This window comes from Colobus angolensis, unplaced genomic scaffold (assembly GCF_000951035.1).
Source record: "Colobus angolensis palliatus isolate OR3802 unplaced genomic scaffold, Cang.pa_1.0 Scaffold7, whole genome shotgun sequence".
Classification (NCBI taxonomy): Eukaryota; Metazoa; Chordata; class Mammalia; order Primates; family Cercopithecidae; genus Colobus; species Colobus angolensis.
This window is the reverse complement of record NW_012120709.1, coordinates 20,865,231-20,889,629: the sequence shown is the minus strand read 5'-3', so window position 1 is coordinate 20,889,629 and position 24,399 is coordinate 20,865,231. Positions and strand designations below refer to the sequence as shown.

Genomic DNA, 24,399 nt, shown 5'->3' with positions numbered 1-24,399 from the left:
GTGAGAGGTGGAAGAGAAGCAGCAAGGAATGTGAAGGTAGGAGCTAGAGTTTGACTGTGTCCCCACCCAAATCTCATCTTGAATTGCAGTTCCTATAATCCCCATGTGTCGTGGGAGGGACCTGGTGGGAGGTAAGTGAATCATGGGGGTGGTTATCCCCATGCTGCTGTTCACGTGATAGTGAGTTCTCACATGATCTGATGGTTTTATAAGTTTCTCCCTTTGCTCAGCTTCTCCCTTTGCTCAACTCTCATTCTTCTCTCTCCTGCTGCCTTGTGAAGAAGGACGTATTGTCCTCCCCTTCTGCCATGATTGTAAGTTTCCTGAGGCCTCCCTAGCTATGCTAAACTGTGAATCAATTAAACCGCTTTCCTTTATAAATTACCCAGTCTCAGGTCTCAGGTGTCTCTTCATAGCAGCATGAGAACGGACTAATAGAGTTTGCTAAAGGTATTTTTTTGGTGGGGTGCAGGGGAGACAGATACAATACTGTTGTAGTGGCTTTGTACTGTGTCTACGTAGCTGAGGTGTAACTATAGTTCCCAGAATTCCTTTCCCTGTCTAGTTTCCATTTAGAGTTGGTGTTGTACACCAATGCCAACAAAGGTCAGAATTTGGCCTATGTTCCTGGTTCCTGGGATAGAATATTCTTGGAATTTCCCAAGTGATAGGAGTATCTCTATATTCTTGGAATTTCCCAAGTGATAGGAGTATCTTTATTATTCCTGGTGAGCCCTGATCATTTATGCTACAAAGGTGACCTCTATAGGGTCCCTAGATATTTCAAGATGAGGCCTGGCCATGCTAGAAAAGTCAACCACATGATTATAGGGTTGGGGCTTTATGCCATGTGATATCAGTCTGATATTGATTGGGATAGGAAGGGACCAGAGACTGAGTTCAATCACGTGGCTAAGGATTCAATAATGCCTATGTAATGAAACTCCAGTAAAAACTCTGGCTATTAAAGCTTGGATAAAGTTCCAGGCTGATAATACACGGTGACAGGAAGTGAACACAGAAGTTCCACCTTCAGGACCCGCCTGGGTCTCACTCTATGCATCTCCCCTTTAGGCTGGTTTTGATGTGTTTTCTTTTGCTATAATAAATCTATAATCTTAAGTATAGCTTTTTCCAAAGCTCTGTGAGTCTTTCTAGCAAGTTATCAAACCAAGAAAGTAGTGGAAACCCTTGAATTTGTAGCCAGCTTGGCCAGAAGTGTGGGTGGCCTGGGAATCCCTTAGCATGTGGCTGATGTCTGAATTAAGGGCAGTCTCATAGAGGACTGAGCCCTTAGCCTGCGAAATTTGGCCTAACTCCAAGCAGTTAGTGTCAGAATTGCAATGCAGTTGACCACAAGAGAAATTATCTTGAGATTTGGAAGTCATAGGGAAGTAGCAGCCATAATTTTTACCCTCTGGAAGATTGATGCAGGGTGCCAGGCACTATGGTACCTCATGCACATTGTTGCTGATTCCCTGGCTCACCTTGTGGGCTCACCTTGATGGCATGTGACAGCACCCAAGCCGCAGCTCCTCCAGCTGCTGCCACATCTCCTCAAACTTCTCTGTGTTCTGGGCCAAAGATATGTGCAGCCCTATGGCTAGAGGTGCCAGCTACTCCTGCAGGCCTCAGGCCATCCAAGTCACATAAGGTGGAGTAACGCGAAACAGATGCAAGCTCCATTTTTTTCTAGAAGTTTTTGGTTGGTTCCTGCTTTTGTTCTTGTTCACCTTTCCTTCCCAACTGCTGGTCTGGCTGACCCATGGTGACTTCAGGCCCAGCACCACATACAGGCCAGCAGATTGCCCCACCAGCAATCCCACTTGCATAATGTTGAATCCCTAGAATCAGACTCTTATTCTAGATCACTCTTAGTTCTGCTTCTCTGACTTTTACCTTGACTGATACAACTGTTTCAGTCTCTCCATTGATAGAAAATGATAAGTTTGTGATTGCTGAGAATTTAAGGGGAAACACCATGGGAATAAAAATAGTGTGACACTAGAGTTCTCAACCCTAACAGAATATTCTTCTTTAAAAAAATATTGATACCACTCTCTTCCTCTGAGATTTTGGGGGTAAAGTTTAGGCACTATTTTTTTTTTTTTTTGAAAGGTGGTTACAGTTTGCAATCAGAATTATGAAATGCTGCAGTAGATGAAAGAAAAAGAGCAAAGAAAGGTGATCAATATCATAAACATACACATACAAGAAAGCATAGCAGGAATACATCAGAACATAAGAGACTCTCCTGAATTCAAATGGCAGAGAAGTACTAAAAATTAACCAATAGACAAAGACATATTAGGGAAATATTAAGTAAAATAAAGATATGATGATAGTAATATAAAACAAAATAGAACTAAAAGTTAAAAGAATGAAAATGGGCCAAGGATATTTACACTGATAAAGTTTATAGTACATGATGAAGAAATGTTATTATTCTTTTTGCATCTAGCATAGCTTGGAGTTATACAAGGCAAAAACTGACGGAAATACTCAGAGAAAAATGAGAAAGTAAAATCATCTCTCTCAGAATTAAGAGATCAAGAAGAGGACAAATACAAATAATGTGAAAAATATAATTAACAAGCTTTATCTATCATATTAGAAGCTCTTTTAATGCCACATACCTGATTCACTGGATTAACTGATGTTCCTTATTCTTTCTATAACAAATGCCAATGCCCTTGATATACGAAGGCTAGAGGAGTAGGCCACTTTCTTATATTCACCCATTTTTTCTCTTGCCAGTCAAGTTATTCCAGATCTTCTAATGTCAGAAATTATTAATGTAAGTTATTTTTAAATACTATGTAAACTAATAAAATATGAAGGTAAAAAATAGTAGTTCTTTCTAGAAAACTAGTTGAATACTCTGTAAAGATTCAATAAAGATAGATTGTTTTGAAATTTACTGTCAGATAAGTATGCATAAGACAACTATAAAATGATTTGAGTGAGAATCTTGGAAAACTTGAATACTCCACCAGTTTCTCTACATTTGCCTTGCACCATAAAGAAACCCAAGTTAGAAATCATAGGCAATACAGTCTGGTGGTGATCTATACAAGAAAGCAGAATGAACTCCAATCAGTGTACTCAAGATTTTTTTTAAAAAGACTGAAAAATGGTCCTGGCCCTGCATCAAAAGACTGACAACTGAATGTATATTTTTGTGTATTACATTAAAATAAAATGCATAGAAATTTTTTATTTTTTAAATGACCCCTCAGTCTGACTTTTGGGTTTACAGATCTTATCAGGTAAGAGAGCATTTTGTAAAGATAAAATTTTGACACAGAGAAAACAAATAGTTTTCAAACATCCATGAAACCATTATAGAAGCTGGGAAAAGAAATCATGAACCAAATACCATGCAACTAAAGTGATGCCATGCCGGAGCCACACAGCGCATGACGGACTCAGCCAGGGAGGCTGGACGTGGGCCTAGACTGTCTTGGCATCTTCTGGAGAGGTGTGCTTGAGCAGCGGTTCAGCCTAGCTAACTCATTGCCAGGCAACGTAGAAAAATCCTGTTATCAACCAGTTAGCAATCTGGTTTGTCTCTTTATGAGTTTTTATCACATAGATTACATTCTCTGTCTACAAAGCTATGAAATTAGAAATCACAACAGAAGAATAAAGAAAAGTCATTTAGAAATAAAGACTCTTCTGAATATCTAAAGTTAAAAGAGAAAAATCAAAACTAAAATTACAGACTATTTAAAAAGAAGAAGAGTGAGTGCATTACAAATCAAAATCCATGGATTAACTTCAACTTCTGGCCAAGTTGGAGTAACAGGGATTAGATTTACCCCCCTGCCTGAAACACGCAATACAAAGGCAAAATACGTAAAACAAGACCGCAGACATCAGGAACAAAGGACAGTGATCCCAGAGGAACAGAAAACAAACGAAGTGAGTCACATGATTGCCTTGCATGCTACCTTGAGGGAATGTTTAGGCTGCAGTGTGTGGGGTTGGGGGACAGGGCAGGCAGAGCCTGGCAAACTCACTGAGTTCAGGAGACACGACTGAGAGTCCAGCGCAACAAAGGCAGCTGGAATGGCCGGTACACAGCACTGAAAAGTGATAAGTTGTACAGGAAGAGAACTCCCAGAGACCTGCAATTTTTCTCCCATATTCATGAGAGAGCTGATCAGTATACAGGTTTAAAGAAACTACCTAAAGATGGAGAAAGGATTTCCCAAAAGAATTAGAGGTAATACTTCTCAGCACTCACATGTGACCAGAATCAGTGTCTGTTCCCACTAGCCAGAATGGGGACATTTCATAACTCATGAGGCATCTACCTATCAGAGTATTCAAGAAACTTGCCTCACTAATGGGGTGAATTAACCCAAGACTAAATACTTGTCAAATGCAATCTAACAAACCTTAAAAGCAAGTCCTGAAGGGACACAATTGTTTGTAAGTAACTTAACTGTGTCCCAGAACAAAACTCCTGATTATTTATAGAAATACAAGTACTATAATTTTACTTTATTGGTGAAATTCAGCATGCCCAGCATACAATTAAAAGTATAAAGCATACAAAGAGCATGAAAATACATCTAGTAATGAGAAGAGTGGGACACCAACCCAGAACCAACAAAGATACTAGAATTAGCAGATGAGGACATTAAAAATTACTGTAAAGTATATTTTAAATGTTCAAAATGTAGGTAGAGACAACAAAGATATAAAAAAAGATCCATGATCAGGCAAATAACTTGAAATTTAAAAAAACGAAAAAAGACAAAAGACATTAAAAAGATCCCCCCAAAAAGTTATGAGGAATACTACAATGTCTGAAATGAAGATTATATTGAAAACCGCTGATTAGACATTGCAAAAGAAAAGATTAGTAAAGTTGAAGTCATAGCATTAGAAACTACTCACAATGAACAAAAAGAGAAAAAGTAATTTTAGAAACTTTGTACTAGGCTGTTGGGCAAGATGGCTTATGCCCACAATCCCAGCTCTCTGGGAGGCTGAGGCAAGAGAATCACTTGAGGCCAGGAGTTAGTGACCAGCCAGGCAACAAATTTTTTTAGAAAAAACTAGCCAGGAATGATGATGCGTGCCTGTAGTCCTAACCACTGGGGAGGCTGAGGCAGCAGGATCACGTAAGTCCAGGTGTTTGAGGCTGCAGTGAGCTATGATTGTGCCACTGCACTTCAGCCTGGCAACAGAGGGACATCCTGTCTTTAAGAAAAAGATACACAGGCCAGTTGTGGTGGCTGACACTTGTAATCCCAACACTGGGAGACTGAGATGGATCACATTGCTTGTGTGAGTCCAGGAGTTCAAAACCAGCCTGGGTGACATAGCAAGACCCCATCTCTACACTACAAAAAATAAAAAATTAGCCAGGCAAGGTGGCATGTGCCTGTAATCCCAGCTACTCGGGAGGCTGAGGTGGGAGGATCACTTGAGCCCAGGAGGTTGAAGCTGCAGTGAGCTGTGATCGCACCACTGCACTCAGCCTGGGTGACAGAGTGAGACCTTGTCTATAAATAAAATTTCAAAATATAAATAAAATAACATTTTATACTTAACAGAGAGCTAGCTATATGACAACATCACGCAGCCTCATATAAATGCATTGGAGTTTCCAAAGGAGTGGAAAATTGGTATTAAAAAATTCAAATATCTAAAATTTTTTTTCAAATCAGGCGAAAACTCCAAAGATTGATACAGCTCAATGAACCCCAAGCGCAAGAAACATGAAGAAAACTATGTCAAGGCACATAGTAATCAATTGCTCAAAACCAGCTAGAGAAAAATGACACATTGTATACAAGATTTCCTTATGGGAAATAATCAAGAGAACAATGGACCCACTATTTTTATGAATTGAAAGAAAAGAACCTCATCAATTTAGAATTCTATACCTAGAATTTATTTAAATATATATTTCAAAATATTCTTCAAAATATATTTCAAAACGGTGAAAGAGACTAAAAGATTTCATCACCTGCAAAGCTGCCCTATGGGAAATACCACAAGAAGTCTTTCAAGCAGAATAATTATACCAGATAGATAAATGGATCTGCACAAAGGAATGAGGAGCTCCAGAAATGGTAACTATGCGGGTAAACAGTAAGATTTTTTTCCTATTTTTTCTTAATTATTATATATAATTTTCTTATTATTTAAGAATCTGCCTATTTTAACAAAAACAAGGTAGCGTAGGGCTTATAACATATATAAATGTAAAATGTATGCCAAAATAGCACAGCCAGTCTCATCTGAGGACGAGAGGGAATGTAAAATATATTGTCAGGAACTAAAACTGCACGATAACCAGAGATATTGGGAGTTTTACAAAAATTGTAAGAAATACTATGTACAACTCTATAGCAATATATTCAGAAAAAGGGAAAGGTTGGTTTTCTTGAAAAGTACAAATTATCCAAATTGTTTCCTGAGAAAGTAGCAAATCTGAAAAGATGATAACTGTAAAGGAAATTGATAAAGGAATCAAAGAACTATTTCTTTTTTTTTTTTTTTTTTTTGAGATAGAGTCTCGCTCTGTGGCCTGTGGCCCAGGCTGGAGTGCAGTGGCCAGATCTCAGCTCACTGCAAGCTCCGCCTCCTGGGTTTACGCCATTTTCCTGCCTCAGCCTCCCGAGTAGCTGGGACTACAGGCGCCCGCCACCTCGCCCGGCTAGTTTTTTGTATTTTTTAGTAGAGACGGGGTTTCACCGTGTTAGCCAGGATGGTCTTGATCTCCTGACCTCGTGATCCGCCCGTCTCGGCCTCCCAAAGTGCTGGGACCCAGATAGCTGTATAAATGAGTTCAACATATCTTGAAGAAACAGCTAATTCCTTTAGTATTCAAATTTTTGGGGGGCATGGAAAATGATAAGCTTGCCAATTTATTTTATAAGGCTAGCAGAACCATACTCCTAAACCAAACTAAGATATTACAATTAAAAAACAAAAGCAGGCCGGGTGTTAGTGGCTCACGCCTGTAATCCCAACACTTTGGGAGGCCAAGTCAGGCAGATCACCTGAGGTTGGGAGTTCAAGACCAGCCTGGCCAACATGGGGAAAACCCATCTCTATTACAAATAGAAAAATTAGCCAGGCGTGGTGGTGGGTGCCTGTTAATTCCAGCTACTCGGGAGGCTGAGGTGGGAGAATCGCCGGAACCCGGGAGGCACAGGTTGCAGTGTGCTGAGATTGCACCACTCCACTCCAGCCTGGGTGACAGAGCGAGGCTCTGCCATAAATAAAATAAAAACAAAATCACACATTATTCATGAATACAGATCCAAAACTTTTTGAAGTTTGACAAAATGAACAAATAGAATTCTAGAATGCATGTACCGCGACATGTAATTCTCAGGATGCCATGTTTTAGGTTTAGAGAGGCTATTCAAAGTTTTACTTGTTGAATCCTCCTTTTCCTTATTCAATTAACAGAGGTTCTTCCTTTCATCAAAAAGTTTCAATGTTAAATATATGCCAGGCACTGGATCCTGGGAATGCAGTGATGAATAAGGTAAGGTCTGTCTTCACGGAGCTGTCTATGGAGACAGACAAGTAAAAAGAAAATTATAATACAGTCTAAAGGCTATGGTAAGATATAAAGATATTTGGGGAATACGTAACTTGGCACTGAATCTGCATTTCAGAGCTCTGGAAAGGCTTTCTAAAGGAAGTAGTGCATAGATTGAGCACTGAAGGACAGTTACTATGAGAACTAAAGTGGTAAAGTCATCAGAAGAGACCGAAGTAGCAGATGCCGAATAGGGGTCATATTAAGTTGAGAATTTTGTACTTAAGTCAGAGGACACTGACGCTTTATTTCAGGCGAGTGACAGATTTACATCTTCAATTCTCAAGAGTGTGGAATGAATTTGAGGAAAAAAACACCGGAAGCAGGAAAACATTAGGGTGTTCTGGGAATAATCCTCTTGAGAAAATTGCCTACTCTAAGATGGTAGCAGTGGGTATGGGGAAAGTGGGCGCACACAACATAATCAGAAAGTGGTAGAAAAATTTTATTTTAGATAGGGAAAGGTAGAAAACACTAGATTAAGTATAAAGGGATTTTTTTTTACTATAGTACTTGTCAGAAATTTTACGGTGCTGTTTTTGAGTAAAAGAAAGTCACACAATAACACACAATGGCTTCCACGCATTTGATTTTTTTTTTTTTTTTTTTAGAACACCTTTTGAGACTAGCGTTCCATCGGAAACACTCTGGGAGAAACTATTCTCCCAAAAAAATAATTTCTTCCTTTCTGTTCTTGCAGCTCTTGATATAGATGGCGCATCCCAAATCTGAAATCTGAAATGCTCCGAAATATGAAAGTTCTTGAGTGCCCACACAGATGTGACACTCAAGGCAAATGCTCACAGGAGCACTCTGGATTTTCAGACTTGGGATGCTCGACTGACAAGCATTAAAGCAAATATTCCAGAACCCAAAACACTTCCCAAGCATTTTGGATAAGGGATGCTCAACCTGTACTTAGTTGTCGTCTCACCAACTATATTCAATTTTTTAAGGCTATCTTTTCCTGTTCTTTATGCAATACATGTATTTAGTTTGGTTACTTTCAGCTCACTGAAAGTGAAGTGAAAAAGAAGATTCACTGGAACTTCACAAGCTTCCCTCAAAACGCCATTGAAAAAGATTATTCTGAGTCAGGGTCATTGGTTAACCAATAGGAAAGGATCTGACCCACAGATAAAAGTTGTAATAACGCAGTATTAGGCCAGGCACAGCGGCTCACGCCTGTAATTCCAGCACTTCGGGAGGCCGAGGTAGGTGGATCAGTTGAGGTCAGGAGTTTGAGACCAGCCTGGCCAATATGGCGAAACCCCACCTCTACTAAAAATACAAAAACTAGCCGGGCATGGTGGTGGGTGCCTGTAATCCCAGCCACTCAGGAGGCTGAGGCAGGAGAATCACTTGAACCTGGGAAGTGGAGGTTGCAGTGAGCTGAGATCCGGCCATTGCACTCTAGCCTGGGTGTCGTAGCAAGACTGTCTCAAACAAACAAAAACAAACATGCAGTATTAATCTTTGTTAACATCTACAAACCTACTAAGTTTTCATATAGATAAGATACCCAAAAATAATAATCTCATTGGAGACAAATTCTGTGAAATTGCTTAAGCAAACAAATTGTTTATCTTAATTCTATACTGAGTAGTTGAATAGCTCCATTTACTTAGATACAGAAAAACATAATTCATTTATAAACAGGAAATCTAAGTGTACTTTAACTCCTAGAGACCACTGAGGGTAACTAAAGTACTCCAAACTACAATCGAGGGGTCACTGAAAATCTATTCTGAAACATCATGCTCTGTATGTACAAAAGATGTATTTCAGGAGGCTCAAAATTAAAGAACTGACATTCTAAACAGCAGGCAATTAGTGAATAAAAGTATGTTGATAATTCTTTGTATACAATGTCTCTGAAGTCAGTGACATAAAAAAAAATAACACACACCCTTCCTTTTGTATTTTCAGTATATTAAAAAGGAACAGTACAAATGCTGTGGTATTAAAAAGGATCCTTATTTTTCAAAGAATGAACTTTTATAAACAATTCTGTAATGAAATGAAAACAGTATCTTAATACATTAAAAGTTTTTGTTAAACAAGATTTTAAATTTTTAAAATTAGAAAACGTTGAGATTAAATTCTTTCAAAGGTTCAAACAAAAAAAAACCTGTACAATCTCCATTACATGTGTCTTTGTACACATCCTGGGCACTTTGAAAATGTTAAAAGTTTTTAACGTTTGACTGACAGAGGCAGCACTTAAAGGCTCCATGAATCTTTTTTCCGAAAAAGTATGCTTTCAGTAAAACATTTTACCATTTTATCTAACTATGCACTGACACTTTTGTTCTTCCTGAAAAGGGGATTTATGCTAACACTGTATTTTTAAGGTAAAAATATACATGTAGAGATATTTTAACTTCCTGAGTGACTTATACCTCAAATGTGATTTAATGAACAATTTCTAAATTTTAGAGTGAAACAGTATGTGTAGGTCTACACATGTATCTTCAACTAGGGTAAAGCTCAAGAGCATGTCACAGAATTTATACCTAAATTACCTAAGAAGTTAAGCAATGCCTTTATCCCCAAACTTTACCAATAAGTCTTCTCAAATAGAATGTTAGTAAAATGAATCACTGAAAAGTTATATTTTTGAATTAACAAAATACCAGTAGCCATTTTAGACTGTCAACTTGGACATTTTCTTGATTCACTAGCAAGAAATTTCTTGCAGTACAAAAAGATAACAAATAATTAAAATATCTGCTTTATCATACAACTTCACTCCCTCCTAAAGTGTCTAAAATGATTAGGAATTGTAGCACTTTCTTTTGCATAAAACCCTTTCCTCTTCATAAAACCCTGAGGTGAAAGGTTATTAATGTAATAAAACCATAATTCATTTTGTATTAAATTGTAGCTTTAAAAAAATGTATAAAGAAATGTGACAACTTGTAAAGCTGCTCTGTACAGTTTTTCAACAAAATATTTCCATATCAACCTAGTCGAAGGGCCTAAAATGACCCTATAAAAACAATGTCCTTTTAACACGTTAGTGTCGAGATGAACGCCATTTTCCATCTCTACTACTGTCTCTTCTGTTTTCATAGTCATGGCTCCAGCCATCATGATTCCTATCTTCATAGAAGAAATCATCTCTGTTTCCTCTGTAATGATGGTCAGAGCCATGATCAGTGTAACGCTGTTCCCGGCTATAATGTCTATCTGCTAGGTAGGGATGAGAATTCATTCTGACTTTACGCTGTGATGACGGTGTATCTTGGCGCCACTGAGAGCTTGAAGACTGGTTAAAACTATGACTGTGTGATTGAACTGATGGTGAAAATCCTGATTGATCCAGAGGTGGAGAACCAAATTTTCCACCATATGACATTTGTCTCAAAGCACTGTTCATCTGAGGAAGAGGAAAAGCAGAAATGTTAATACTTCTAGATACCAAAGCCAATATGTATTTGGTCATATGTATTTGGATGAAAGAAAATAAAGTCACTCTTGACTAGAGGGACCCTAAATTAAACACAACTAAAGTAGTACAATAGCCTCAATCATTCCAATTTATACCTACGAAATATATATACATACATACTACGCTTTGTCCTCAAGAATGCAACTCAGAATAAGTCACACAAAATGACTATAATGCAAAATCACTGTGTAAAAAACATAAAGAATCAGGAGGTCAGTATCATTAGGAAAGGTTTCATGAAGGTGGCATATGATCTGGGTATTAAAACAATGGATGGAATATTTGAAGAAAACATTTTAAGGGGGAGATATGCCAAGAAAAGGAAATTGCACAAACAAAAATAAGAGGGAAACACAGACCAGGTTCACAGAATACCAAGTAATTCTGGCTGAGACAGGTTACGGATCTTAATAAGTAGTAAACAATGAAAAGTAAGGCTACAGGGTTTACTGGAATCAGACAGTAAGAATCCCTAATAATTGGGTTAGAGAAATCTGACTTTATCTTACAAACAATGGAAAGTCAATGTGCAAGAAGATAAAACAGAATTGTAATATTAATTCTGAAATGGTGTGCAAGATGAACTAGTGAGGGGGAAATGGGGGCGTAATTGACTAGACTGGTGGTTCCTAAATTCTGCCTGTGGATAAATACTAGTATATGATCATTTTTATTTTAATAGTCTACAGTAAAATTAGAAAAATAGGCAATATGTACATAAAAGTTAACATCCTCTATACTGGTCTCTCAAATTGATTTTCACATCTATATTTCATTTTGCAGACCTATGAAATACAAAAGCCTGGGGACTACAAGCCAAGATCATGATTTGGGTACCAAATAGTTACCAAGAGCTTCCGACCTGAACAAGTGATGACGAGATGAAACAGTAGAAGATAGCTAAGATTTTAAGCCTAGTCTCACGATGACGTTACCACCACCAGAAAAAAAAAAAAAAAGTTTACATTTAAAATGGAACTGGTCTAGAAGACCCAAGTTTACGATAAGTCACTCAGGATAGGGTACAAGAACATCAGACAATGAGTAAATGATGGTTGGAAAGAAAAACAAATGTAAAAGCAGTTTTACTTCTATTTATCTTCAGTCTTTTAAGTGTATATTTCAGCCGAGTGAAAACTAAAATGAGTGCTCAATCTATAAAGATCATGCTAGTCTAACAAAAATTTGAGAAAAAATTTTTCTTGAGGACTAAAGGAATAAAACCTCCAACTTAACAAAGTTAATTAAAAACCAGTTATTTGACACAATATGAACATTTTAACTAAGGATGAATTTTTTTTGGCAACTCAAGTTGAAAAATAGTCAACCTACCACTGCTTGTCTCTGAAAATTTTCTGGAGAAGAGAAACATCTCTGAATTATCTGAGCTGATGAAGTCATGTTATCCATAGTCCTTTCGTACCTGCTAAAAAGAAAACCAACATATAACCATTCATTCACTAAATATTTACTAAATGACAACCATGAGCAAAACACATTTCTCAAAGGTTGGCATGAATAAGACAGACAAGGTATCTGCTCCCATGCAGCCAGAATAAGAATACAGACAAGAAGATATTTTCTCATGATTGTAAGTGATAAAATGTTTGATTAAAGATCAAATGGAAGTGAAACAGGAGGTTCCCCTATCTTTTAGCTGGTGAGGGACTGCCTTTCTAAAAAGGTGACATTTGTAGTTAGAACTGAACACCAAGGTTACAAAGAGGCAAAAATTTCCCAGCTGAAAGACTAGTGCCAGGGGTGAGCAAGTATAGCCAGTGGGTCAAGCTGCCAAATTCAGTTTTCCCTAAACAAAGTGTTATTGGAACACAGCCACCCCATTGTTTTTGTATTATCTATGGCTACTTAAGTGCTACAATGGCAGAGACAGAAACAGTATCTTCTGCAAAGTCTAAAATATTAACTATATGGCCTTCTCTAGAAATAATTTGTCAGTCCCTGAGCTAATGCAAAGACCTAGACTGAAAACTAAAATGAAGAGAATTTGATCGACTGGATGTGTGGAATGAGGGAAGAAACGAAGGATCAAATCTAGACTTTTGGCTTGAGTAATTAGGTAGACATTTCCTGAGACAGAAAAGAGAAAGAAGTTTTGGGAGGTAAGGAATTAAGAGTTCTGTAACATACATAGGATATTACTTTTGAGGATTTATACCTTATTCCTTATTTATTAAAGGGATAACTTGTTCTACAGAAAAGCTCACTTTAAAAATGCTTTAAATTATTTTAAAATGTCTTTAGAATCCTATGGTTATAGGCTAGTTAACTGGCTAGTCTTACAGTTTGGATCTTTTAATTTTAGGCTTTCTCAAATCAGATTATATTATATTATCTGTATGCTAAGGGAGGAATACAATTTATAGTATAGAAATGATAAACTCTCTAGCCTTTGATTAAAACCAAAGTATTTACTTGTACTTTTTTTTTTTTCCAAAGAAATTCTTTAAATAGAGAGAGTGCCTTGCTACGTTGTCTAGGCTGGTCCCAAACTCAAGGCCTCAAGTGGTTCTCCCACCACAGCCTTCCAAGTAGCCGGGACTATAGGAATGGGTCACTGCACCTGTTTTTTTCTCCCCATGAAATTCTAAGAGGGAAAACTTTTTATTTTCCTCTACCTAGGATGCCTCTGAAGACTCCATTAAAGTGGCTGGAAGTGCTTTAAATTCCAACTTTACCAAGAAATGTTTAAATGCTGTTAATTAATTTCAGCTGACAAGAAAGAATACCGGGAGGGTACATTTTTTGCACTATGGCTTGCTCACTATCCACCTTCCAGTATCTCTTCATATCCATCCACTTCTCTCCAGCTCATGACACTACCTTAATCTAAACTATCAACCTCATCCATCAATAGCTTCCAACATCAATATCTTGCTACTAAAAGCTTCCTCACTGCTCTATTTTCACTCTTGTCCCCTCCAAACCATTCTCCCATTGCAACCAAACAACTCTTAATACATAAACTTGTTCCTATCAGTACCCTGCCTAAAACAGTTCACTGCCTTCCTATTCGATTTTAGGGTAACTCTCAAAATCCTGATTATAGTTTACAAGACCCTCTCCAGCCTATCTACCAAAATCCCCTACTGCTCTCCATTTTCATTCATTATGATCTAGGTACACTGGCTTCTTTCAGTTCCACATTCATCTATATCATCTCCTTCTCCTAAAATTTTCTCAAAGCCCTTTCTACTCTTTCTTTAGAGAACTTATTACAGTAATTGAACAGGTATTCATAAAAATATATATGTGTCTTCATTTAGACTTTAAGCTCCTCTAGATAATATATCATAGTGGCTGGGCTCAATCACACTACACTGCCTGGGTTTGAATCCCAGCCCACTGAATCTGAGCAAGTTAACCTCCATTTTTCATTTCCCTTTATATATAAGGTAGAGATAAAAATAATCTCTACCCTCATAAAACTGCTGTGAGGAATAAATGAAATCATACATGTAAAAGATTTGGTGAAGAACCTGACATATGGCAGGTATTTATTAAATCTTCCTTAAATGACTGTTAAATAGCTCTATGGATACACCGGGAAAAACTGTCCCTGGTAAAATATTAACCTCCCCAAAGCAAATAAAATTATTTAAGTAAATACGATACTTTCTAATATTCAGTACCTGAAGGGATTTTACAAATCATGTAATTCAACTTCTTTTCCTTACACATGGGAAGATGGGACTAAAGAAAGGAGACTAGCTCAAGATTACACAATTGATAGATGCAGACCTAGAATCCAATTCTAGGAATTCTTAGTCCAATCCTCTGCTGACTAATTGGTATTTTTAACTGTAAGTAACAAGCAATTAATGATTGTAAAATAAATTAATGTTTTTCAATGAAACAGTAAATAATGCAAGTAGTGAGGGTAAATAATGTTTTGAGACATTTTGTTTCAAGTGTATACATGTACTGTACACGTATGTGGGGATGGTTATGTCGCTCATGTGTTTTGAGGCTATTCTGTATAAGAAATCCTGATAAGTGATCTTAACAATAAGTGAGAAATATTACCTGCTAGGAGATGTGGAGGTAGGGCTTGAATTTCCAACATGATGCTGGGGATATGACAAACTGACATCTTGCGAGGCATGACTACTTCCTAAAATGAAATAATTTGAAAAATTATTCTTGATAGAAAATCTAATTTGAAATTTTGTCTTCCCCACCTGAAAGCACTCCAAAAAGGTAAACACAATCTAAAAGAGAAAAATCTCAAACTGCTGGCCCAGCACGGTGGCTCACACCTGTAATCCCAGCACTTTGGGAGGCTGAGGTGGGCAGATTTCTTGAGGCCAGGAGTTCGAGACCAGCCTGACCAACATGGTGAAACCCCATCTCTACTAAAAATACAAAGAATTAGCCAGGCGTGGTGGCGTGCACCTATAATCCCAGCTACTCAGGAGGCTAAGGCAGGAGAATCGCTTGAACCCGGGAGGTGGAGGTTGCAGTGAGCTGAGATTGTGCCACTGCACTCCAGCCAAGGGTAAGACTCCCACTCAAAAAAAAAAAAAAAATCTCAAACTGCTGTAGACTGCTTTACGGCTTCATCAGAGTAAAAATTATAAGTGTATAATATCAGGTAAGCAAAACAAAGCATTCCATAAATATCCAATCTGACCATAATTTTCTGATCTCCACCCTAAATTTTAAGACTGGATACATGGACAGTTTCATCCTCACATGATCAAGAATCAAAATATATGAAAGTAATTACAAAGCAGCCAGGAGAAGCATTTTCAGAAAATAAACCTAGCTCTTTTCAGAGCACCCAAGCCCAACTCTCTTAGTGATACAGTTTATGTTCTTTTCACTAACCCAAAATGAAACTTTAAGCTCAGTTTTAAAATTATAATTGCAAAATCCATGTGTCAATGTTACCCGTTTTCAAGATAAAGTTTGCTAATCACGATGCTTAAGAAAGCAGTTCCATCTACAAATAAGAGGTTCTTTAAAACTGAATAATAAATTTAAAAACAGCAGGAAAAAATGCCCCCCTAACCTCATTGGACATTTACCTGATCTAAATTGAATTTTGATAGGCCTTCCATAAAGTTTGATTCCATTAAGTAGATTCATTGCATAAGGAACAGATACTTCATGTTTGAAATTCACAAACGCAAACTGCTTTGGTTTACCATCCTTATCTTTTGGAATTTTCACCTTTATTACTGGCCCAGCCTACGAACAAAAAGGTGTTTAGAATTTAAATAAAGCAACTAAAGGAAAACACTCAAATTTTACAAATACGAGATGACAAAGTTAAAAAACAACGGAAATGTAATCAGAAACTTCTTTTAAAAATGACGTACGGATTTCCATTTCGGCTACAGTAAACATCCTAGTTATGACCGAACATTAGATTTATTTGGGCAAGGGGGCCCGTAAGGAACTGAAAACACAATCACTTTTGCAGTTCACAGCACTGTATGGCTTCTCAGCATAGTGACCAATCGCCATTATTTTGCCACTCCATGAAAATGAACATTTATCAAGAACAAGAGAATGATTTTCTTGAACCAAAAAGTGACTTTTGTATTGATTAATCAAACAATACCAGTTATTAAGGGATAGGGATGCGGGGAATGGGATACTCAGAATTTTTCACACTTTTTAATATAGCAACACTAAAATGCTGTTTTTCTAGGGAGTACTTAACGATTTTATTTTACATATTTTAATAATGTTGGAATTTGATAAGCAAACTTTAGGGGAAAACTGACACAAATAAATTAAAATATTAAGTTCCCAGTCAGATAAACCAAAGACAAATGATCCTAAGGGGAAGATGAGAACAGGAGGGATAAGAAAAAGCACGGCTCAACGAAGACCCTACACGCACACTATGTTCCCAAGGACGCCTGGATCTCTAATTACCCCGAAACTTGACCGAGGATCCCTCCACCACCTTTAGTCGTCACTTTTGGCCTAAACGAACCAAGATCTTCCAGGAAAGCGACACCCAGCGAGCGTTTCGCAACCCAGACGCGCCCTTCACCCCCAAACAGCCACCAGTCGGGTGTCCTGACGGCCACGAAAAGAAAACGGGGGTGGCCGCTGGGCCAGGCCCTAGGCGAGACGGAAAACGAAAGGCAAAAGAGCCGAACCCATCCGCTTACCTGGTGGAAAAGCTCGAAAAGGAGCTCCTCGGTCACTTTCGTTTCAAGGTTGCCCACAAAGAGAGTCCGATCCGCTTCCGCCGCCGCCGCCCCCATCTCAGCGTCGCCCCCTCCCTAACCTGGCCAAAAGGTCGTGGCCGACGCACCCACTGCGCATTCACGGAAGCCCCACGTCCTCACGCTCCCTGGCGTCACCAACGCAGACGTCCGTTGCGCCTGCTCTCAGCGGGCGTCGACTTGTGCGGACGGATTGCGCATGCTCGCCAGGATAGGGCGAGCTCAATAAAGGCAGGGCGGTGTCTGGCTTATTCCGCAGGCTCAGTTATGGCTTCCGGTGTGGTTAGTCAACCGATCCGAGACAGGCTGAACTGATCTGGAGAGCCGCGAAGGGCCTGCCTTGACCAAGGGACGTAACGCAAATACTGCGGGCGGTGTTTGAGGATGGCTCTGAACAATGTGTCCCTGTCCGCCGGTGATCAGAGGAGCAGGGTGGCCCACGGCTCTTCCCACAGCGACCTCAGGCCGCGGGCGTCAGCGTTGGCAATGGTCTCTGGAGACGGCTTCCTTGTTTTCAGGCCTGAAGCGATTCATCTAGGACCTCGGCAGACTTTGCGACCAAGCGTTCGTGCCGAGAGCCGTCGAGTGAATGGTGGCGGCCGGAGCCCAACCCACTTTATAAACGCAACGGAACCGAATGGCCGGGGCCGGAGCCGCCAGGCCAGATTCTCACCTTACCCTGGCGTTGAACCCGATCTCCTAAGAAGTGTGCTGCAGCAGCGTTTGATTGCATTAGGAGGTGTCATCGCAGCTCGAATTTCAGTTTAAACGACCGCCTTTCCTCTGGCCCTCACTAACCTTGTGAACAGGCCTTTTTAAAATCCTTTCTTGGTGTAGCAGCAATCTTGTTGTCTTATTTTTAGATGGATGTATTTTCATTTAATACGTGGGAGGTATATGAATATATCCTAGCACTAACGGAAGTGTAACAGTTGATAGATTTAGGTGGTTTTATGCAGCCAGAATGATTGGATCAGGAAAGGGGTGGAAGGGATATTCTTAGGTCGTCACAAAGCTGAGCTGATGGGATCACCCTCCCCAGAGGTCAACAATCCATTCGTTAACTCTGACACTTTACCTTTACTTCTGTTGGCGAAAAAGAAGTACTCCTTTTTATTACAGTGATTTATCCTTCCATCTTTTCCTTGACATTTACCATCTTCCATCTCTCCCTTCACTTTTTTCAGATGTGTCTGCAAACAAACTCCAATCGGAGTCTCACTAAAAATAAGAACAAAAGCTAAACCTTACTGTTCTTTCAAATTATTAACTCAATTTGCATTCCTTTCTTTGGCAACGATTCCAAATTTTTGCTTTACATTTGTAATTTTACTATTTGCATTCAGTCCCAGCGCCTTAATCTGAATCTGCTGTCCTAAAGTACACTGGTGAAAACATTAGTTGTACAATCTCCTATCAGAAAACTGTTCATCTCTCACTGTAGTGCCCTCCTTGAAATTTGTGTTTACTCATTAAACTGACAATATCTGGGGATCCCTGTAGTAAACACTGTGTATGAACTTTACACAGTCTGGCCATCAAGGAAGATCACGGAGTATATTCTAGATGGGGAGGCTACTAAGTGAATAGGAATCACCACACTGGGCTGTTTATTAGGTACAGTAATAAACATAAGTACTGGTTGCAGTGGCTTTTTTTTTTTTTTTTTTTCCTTCATAATGCTGCATTTTCCTGGTTCTTCTCTTACCTGGCTGATCACTCCTTATTTGCTGATATTTTTGTTCTCTTAACCATACATTTCCCAATGTTTAAAGGGTGGTATTGTGAGAAAGTTACTGGGTTTTGTAAGTGCCAGCTCTTTATATAAGCACGTAGACTAGCTTTTTCCCAGCAGACGCTTGTCTGTTTAGACTTCCTTAAAATAATTATGTTCAAATAAAGCAAAATCTCCATACACCACATAGTATTGAATTGTTAGAACTACATGTTAAGAATGTTGAGTAAACAAGATAGCTTCCATAAGAGGGTGAATTAATGTAGTGAGAATTCTAGAAACCAGATCATAGGAAGAATGATTAAAAGAATAGTAATAGCTACCTTTTACTGAGTGCTATGTGCAAGTCAATGTTCTAGGACTTTTATTGCTTACAGAGATATTTATTGAGAACTTACTCTGTACCTGCTACTGCCTGCAGTAAGCACTTAGAATAAAGTGGTAAACATGACAAAGTATCTGTTCCTAGGGAACTTTGTATGTTATTTGATTCTCACAGCAGCCCATAAGGGGGTACTTTACTTTCATTTTGTTGCTGAAAAACAGCCTGAAGGAGATAAAATAAACTTTCCAAGGTCATATAGCTAGTAAATGATAGAGCCCTGTAGCCTTTCAAATGAGATTCCTCATCTGAATGCCAAAAAAATGACTTGAATAACTATTTTCTTAACTCTCCCAAGGATAATATATAACTAATATGTTTTTCAGATAACTAAAAAGAAGTTAGTTTGTAATATACAATGGATGCCTTAACCTGGGCATTACAAAAACCTGTGGTTGAGAAAGGAATTCCAAACTATAAACAGAGTTTTAGGCTGGGGAAGAAGAATAAAATTAAAGCTGAAGATAAAGAAGACTTTCTTAAAACTTAGAGATGCCTAGTAGTGGAAAATACCACCTCAAAAGGTAATGAATTAGCTGCCAGAAAGTTCAGATAGAGGCTGAATCTTGTGAAGGATTTTGTCAAAGGAATTCTCGTAGTGTGAAATATGACTAGATGACTTCTTCATTTTTCCCCATTTAGTATATAATCCTATGCTTTAAAAAAATAAACTCGGTTAAAGTTGGAAATGGGGAATCGGCGGATGAGAAGAGAAAAATTAGGTATGACACATCGGGTGACCATATCAGCAAATAAGGGCACCTGGGAATGGAAGAGGGTGCCATCCATTATGCTGAAGTGACAGGCAGACCTGTTGGCTCATATAATTATCACCTACAAAATGATTCAGCACTAAAGATGCCTTGGAAGCACATTTTTTAGCTTATGAGGAAAAGAGGATGAGATTTGTCAAATAAAAGAACACAAGTCACAAAAGTGCTCAAGAACAAGGGAGGACCAAGTGGGAGTGTGACTTCGTTTCTGTTTGTTCTGGAATGGGGTCATCAAGAATAGGGCTTTGGTTGAATAATAGTGTATATGCAGTAAAAAAGAAAACGGTGTGGTCTGTGTTTGGTTTGGCAAGAGGAGTTCACATAAATGCTCCATTATTTTAAATCTGAGTCAATGGATATCTAAATTCTTGTTCATAACATCGGCAGTAGCATTCAAGTTACAGTGTGACTCTTGAGTCACAAAGACTGTATTGTAGAAGCACAAACCAACATAAACCCCTTTTTAATTAAATTATCTAAAGCAGGGCCAACTAAGTTTCCCAAGAGCAGACCATAGTATTAAACATCCACATATTAGTGCACAAAATGAATTTTTAGATAATATCAATGATTAAACATAGCATGTTGTCATTCTAAAATAGATGAGTTCTAAGAATAGTCCCAAACAATTATACTTCTGTAAGTTTTTTAAAAGCCATTGTAACTTTCAATTTGTTTTTACTGCCCCTACTTCTCACATCATACTAAGCAACTCGCTAGCATATGTTGAAATGGGGTCCTAATAAGATACTTACTTCCTCTATTCATCAGCACTAAAACTCCTAAAAAGCAGTTTTAAGAACTCTGAAAAAGAAGAGTTGTGTTATTTTTGTTTCGTTTTGTTTTAATATCCATTTGGGAGATTGAAAAAAGAGACCAATGAGATTGCTTCCCTCAATAGCCAGTCTGGTGATAAAGGTATCTTTAAGAGGGCTGACTTAGAAGGCAGAAAAGAAAAAGAAAGGAGGGCGAAAAGTCCAATAGGAAAGAGTAAGGTTCAACTGTCTTTCCAGCAAAATTAGTTGTATGTCTTTCATTCCCTTGGTAAGCTTATCCAGATCCCACTAAGGTGCAGCTTTTGTTTTCTTAATTTCTATGAAGAGTGTACCAATTTTTCTAGCCAACAAAATGTACGTTTGAATACCTATGACTCTGTACCACCTGTATCCTTTCCTCATTGCCTATTTCCATTCAGTTGCAAAGTCCTGCCCAATTAAAATTCACAATGTATTTATGTTACCTTTTTGTAATCACTCTCTTCACCTGAACTATATTTACCTGGATACGTAGCCTGTTTTCTTTGCCTCTGTCTCTCTACTTCATCCTAAATGTGCATAGCCTCCAAATTAATATTCCTAAAGCACATCTCTGATCACGTAACAAATACTTTAGTGTTTCCCAAAGTATGTTCTACAGAACTTTCACTAGAAGTACAAGATACACCTTTGAAAAAAAGACATGAGGCTAATAAATTTGACAAGCACATGCTTTATCACCTTCTTAGAGAGTCATAATGTGTAAGGACATGTTAAAAGTTCAGAAAAAGAAACCTGTTTGATGTTGTTTCAACTAGTGTTTCACAAATTTCTTTGTCCATAAATTTAAAATCTTTGCATACTACTGCCTTCCTGAGGAGCCTTTCTTCTACAGAAACGTAATTAGAAATGCCTTACTTAAAAAGCTCCACTGGCTCCCTACTGGATCCAATTTTTCAGTTGGTAGAAACGGATTTTTATATAGTGTGTCAGACTTACGTAAGCTTCCAGAATTTTAGGAGTGGGGCACGGTGGGTCAGGCCTGTAGTCCCAGGCTGTAGGCTAAGGTGGGAGAATCCGTTGAGCCCAGGAGTTGGAGGAATGTAGTGAGCTGTGATCACACCACTGCACTCCAGCCTGGCCAACAGAGGGAGACTCTCTCTAAACAAACAATGTTCTTCATTAGGCAGATGGGCTGGTTTTCTCACTCCTGGTTTGATAAGGTTCAACCCTGTCTTTACTGCACATGATGACCCATATCTATCAATGTCTTTGGCAAGTGGGTGGGAGAAGGGAGGCAAGCATGCAGCTGCAGATTCCCTAGACGCTGAGGATCAAAATTGGCATTATTACTGATGACAGACATTAGGAACATCCACTGATGAATACAGGTGAGTGCAAGTGTTTCTTAACAATGCTAATAATGTATTTTCTTTTTAAAGTAACAGTTTACTTGGCTCCTTATTTCACTAGAATATCTGAAGGCTGCCCTACTTCAAAATGCACTTCTAAATCAGAGGAAGAAAATATTGCCTTCAACTTCCCAAAGACCTGAGAGTCACTGAAGCAGTGCAACTCTATTACATTGCACACTCCAAAAACATTTAAAAGTTTCCATAGTGTGACCAAGCTGCATTGCCAGCCTTTTCTCCTTAATTCCCCCAGGTGGTTGCTGTTCTTCTCTGCATCTGTGGCTATGCCTATTCTAGTCCCCTTAACTAAATTGCTTGTCCCTCTCATTTTCTGTCAGTTAAACTTTTATCCATCTAGTTTAGTAAATGGCTCCTTACATTCAAAGAACACACTTATTTTAACCAGGTTAAGCAAAAAATGGTCTATACTGACTGACAGAACTGGGAAGGCAGAGGGCACCTCCTCTCTCTATGTTCAAGTGTTTGGGTGAGACTTCACATCTAATTCCAGGGATAGAGGTGTAATCAATGTCTTATCTCTCCTCTGTAGAAGCTCCCTGAGGGTAGGCAACATGTCTACATTTATCCTGTCCCCAAAGAGTGCCTGAATGCCTGTTGAATGAATGAGTAACCTTCACGGATAGGCTAGCTCTCCTTGGAATCAAAACCCAAAAATAGAACATGTCAGGAAGGCAAGGGCATAATTTGTAGTCTCTTTGGTCTAAAATTATCTAGTTTCCTGGACAAATAAGAGTAACATGGTAAGATAAATTTTTCTTAAAGGATTAAATCAACCTGCCTCTAGGAATGCAACCTAAAGTTAGATCCTAATCCAAGATGTGGACAAATATTTATGAACATAAATATTTAATGCATTTAACATTTTTCTGTTTATAATTTTAAAAATCCCTGGAAATCTATGCCCAAAATAGATGATGGATTAAAAAAAGTCAATACCTGGTGGGGCGTGGTGGCTCACACCTGTAATCCCAGCACTTTGGGAGGGCGAGGAGGGTGGATCAGAAGGTCAGGAGACTGAGACCATCCTGGCTAACATGGTGAAACTCCGTCTCTACTAAAAATAACAAAAGAATTAGCCAGGCCTGGTGGCGGGCACCTGTAGTCCCAGCTACTCTGGAGGCTGAGGCAGGAAGAATGGCGTGAACCCAGGAGGCGGAGCTTGCAGTGAGCCTAGATGGTGCCACTGCACTCCAGCCTGGGTGACAGAATGAGACTCTATCTCAAAAAAAAAAGAAAAGAAAAAGTTAATACTATATTCTAGTTTGCTGCTAACCACTTTCACAAGGATTCTTTTATTTAATCCTCACAATCATGCTATGGCGGGGATTGGCAAACATTTTCTGAAGACCTAGGTAGTAAATAGTTTAGACTTTGTGGTCCAACAGGTAAAATCGAAGCTCTTATGTAAATACTTATATAACAAGAGAGAAAACAAACTTTCACAAAATCTGTTCAAATGAAACTCAAAGTATAATACTAATTGAATACAATTTTTTGTAGTGCTAATGCTTTCAAGGAAAAGATGGAATTCTTTTTTGGAGGGATACCATTTCACTTCACTAAAGTACAAAGTTAAGTGTTCTTTATCATCAAAATCAATAGAAAACGCTCATCTATAAATGCTGATTTTTAATGAGATTTTATGTATTTCATCTTCAAAATGTCTTTTCATACAGATAGGTACTGACATACTGATATGAATCCACAGGCATATGATTTTAATTGAACATGTTCATCATTGGGAAGGCATTTATACTGTTCTATTACATTTTTGTCTTGATATTTGCCTTTTAGCCTGTCATTACATTGCAAATTAATTGCTTCCAATTGAAGTAGAAGCTTCTCAATTGCACAGTTAAATGGATTTTGAATTGTGAACATATTCTTTGCACTTATGTCCAGGTCTAAAAGACACTGTTAGAACTCTACCTTGAGCTTGTAAAATTTATCTACAGCAAATGTGTGTGGGTATGGAGATCTTGCTTCTTGTTTTAACTTTTAACAGATAGGAAGGCATAAAGCAGCTTGAGATGCTGGTGTTCAAACAATGTTAAGTTGTTGTTGAAATGACTTTACCACCCTATA

At 38.4% G+C, this 24,399-nt stretch overlaps 2 protein-coding genes across 8 annotated transcripts; one reads left to right on the top strand and one right to left on the bottom strand.

Moving 5' to 3' along the window:
* Positions 1-3,943: 3,943 nt before the first annotated feature.
* On the bottom strand, positions 3,944-17,846 carry RBM7 (RNA binding motif protein 7). Of its 7 annotated transcripts, none has more exons than XM_011926787.1 (5): positions 17,180-17,846; positions 16,079-16,241; positions 15,075-15,162; positions 12,363-12,453; positions 3,944-4,191 (listed from the first exon to the last, which is right to left on the bottom strand). In XM_011926787.1, the coding sequence occupies exons 1-5, from the start codon at positions 17,273-17,275 to the stop codon at positions 3,967-3,969; spliced, it is 663 nt and encodes a 220-aa protein (XP_011782177.1). In that variant the 5' UTR covers positions 17,276-17,846; the 3' UTR covers positions 3,944-3,966. The 7 variants fall into 7 exon arrangements, with proteins under 7 accessions (XP_011782177.1, XP_011782175.1, XP_011782176.1 ...); XM_011926785.1 differs by lacking the exon at positions 3,944-4,191 and adding an exon at positions 8,149-10,958 and having other exon boundaries at positions 12,363-12,456; XM_011926786.1 differs by lacking the exon at positions 3,944-4,191 and adding an exon at positions 8,149-10,958.
* On the top strand, positions 17,344-19,422 carry LOC105501052 (chromosome unknown open reading frame, human C11orf71). The gene has a single exon (XM_011926793.1). The coding sequence runs from the start codon at positions 17,621-17,623 to the stop codon at positions 18,002-18,004; it is 384 nt and encodes a 127-aa protein (XP_011782183.1). The 5' UTR covers positions 17,344-17,620; the 3' UTR covers positions 18,005-19,422.
* Positions 19,423-24,399: the final 4,977 nt, after the last annotated feature.

Excerpts from the sequence above, each read along its gene's own strand:
- RBM7 (XM_011926785.1), bottom strand. The coding sequence starts at position 17,275 with ATGGGGGCGGCGGCGGCGGAAGCGGATCGGACTCTCTTTGTGGGCAAC. Across the intron at positions 16,242-17,179 it reads TTTTCGAGCTTTTCCACCAG|GCTGGGCCAGTAATAAAGGT; the intron begins GTAAGCGGATGG and ends TTTTGTTCGTAG. Across the intron at positions 12,457-15,074 it reads ACCTCCACATCTCCTAGCAG|CAGGTACGAAAGGACTATGG; the intron begins GTAATATTTCTC and ends TTTTCTTTTTAG.
- LOC105501052 (XM_011926793.1), top strand. The coding sequence starts at position 17,621 with ATGGCTCTGAACAATGTGTCCCTGTCCGCCGGTGATCAGAGGAGCAGG.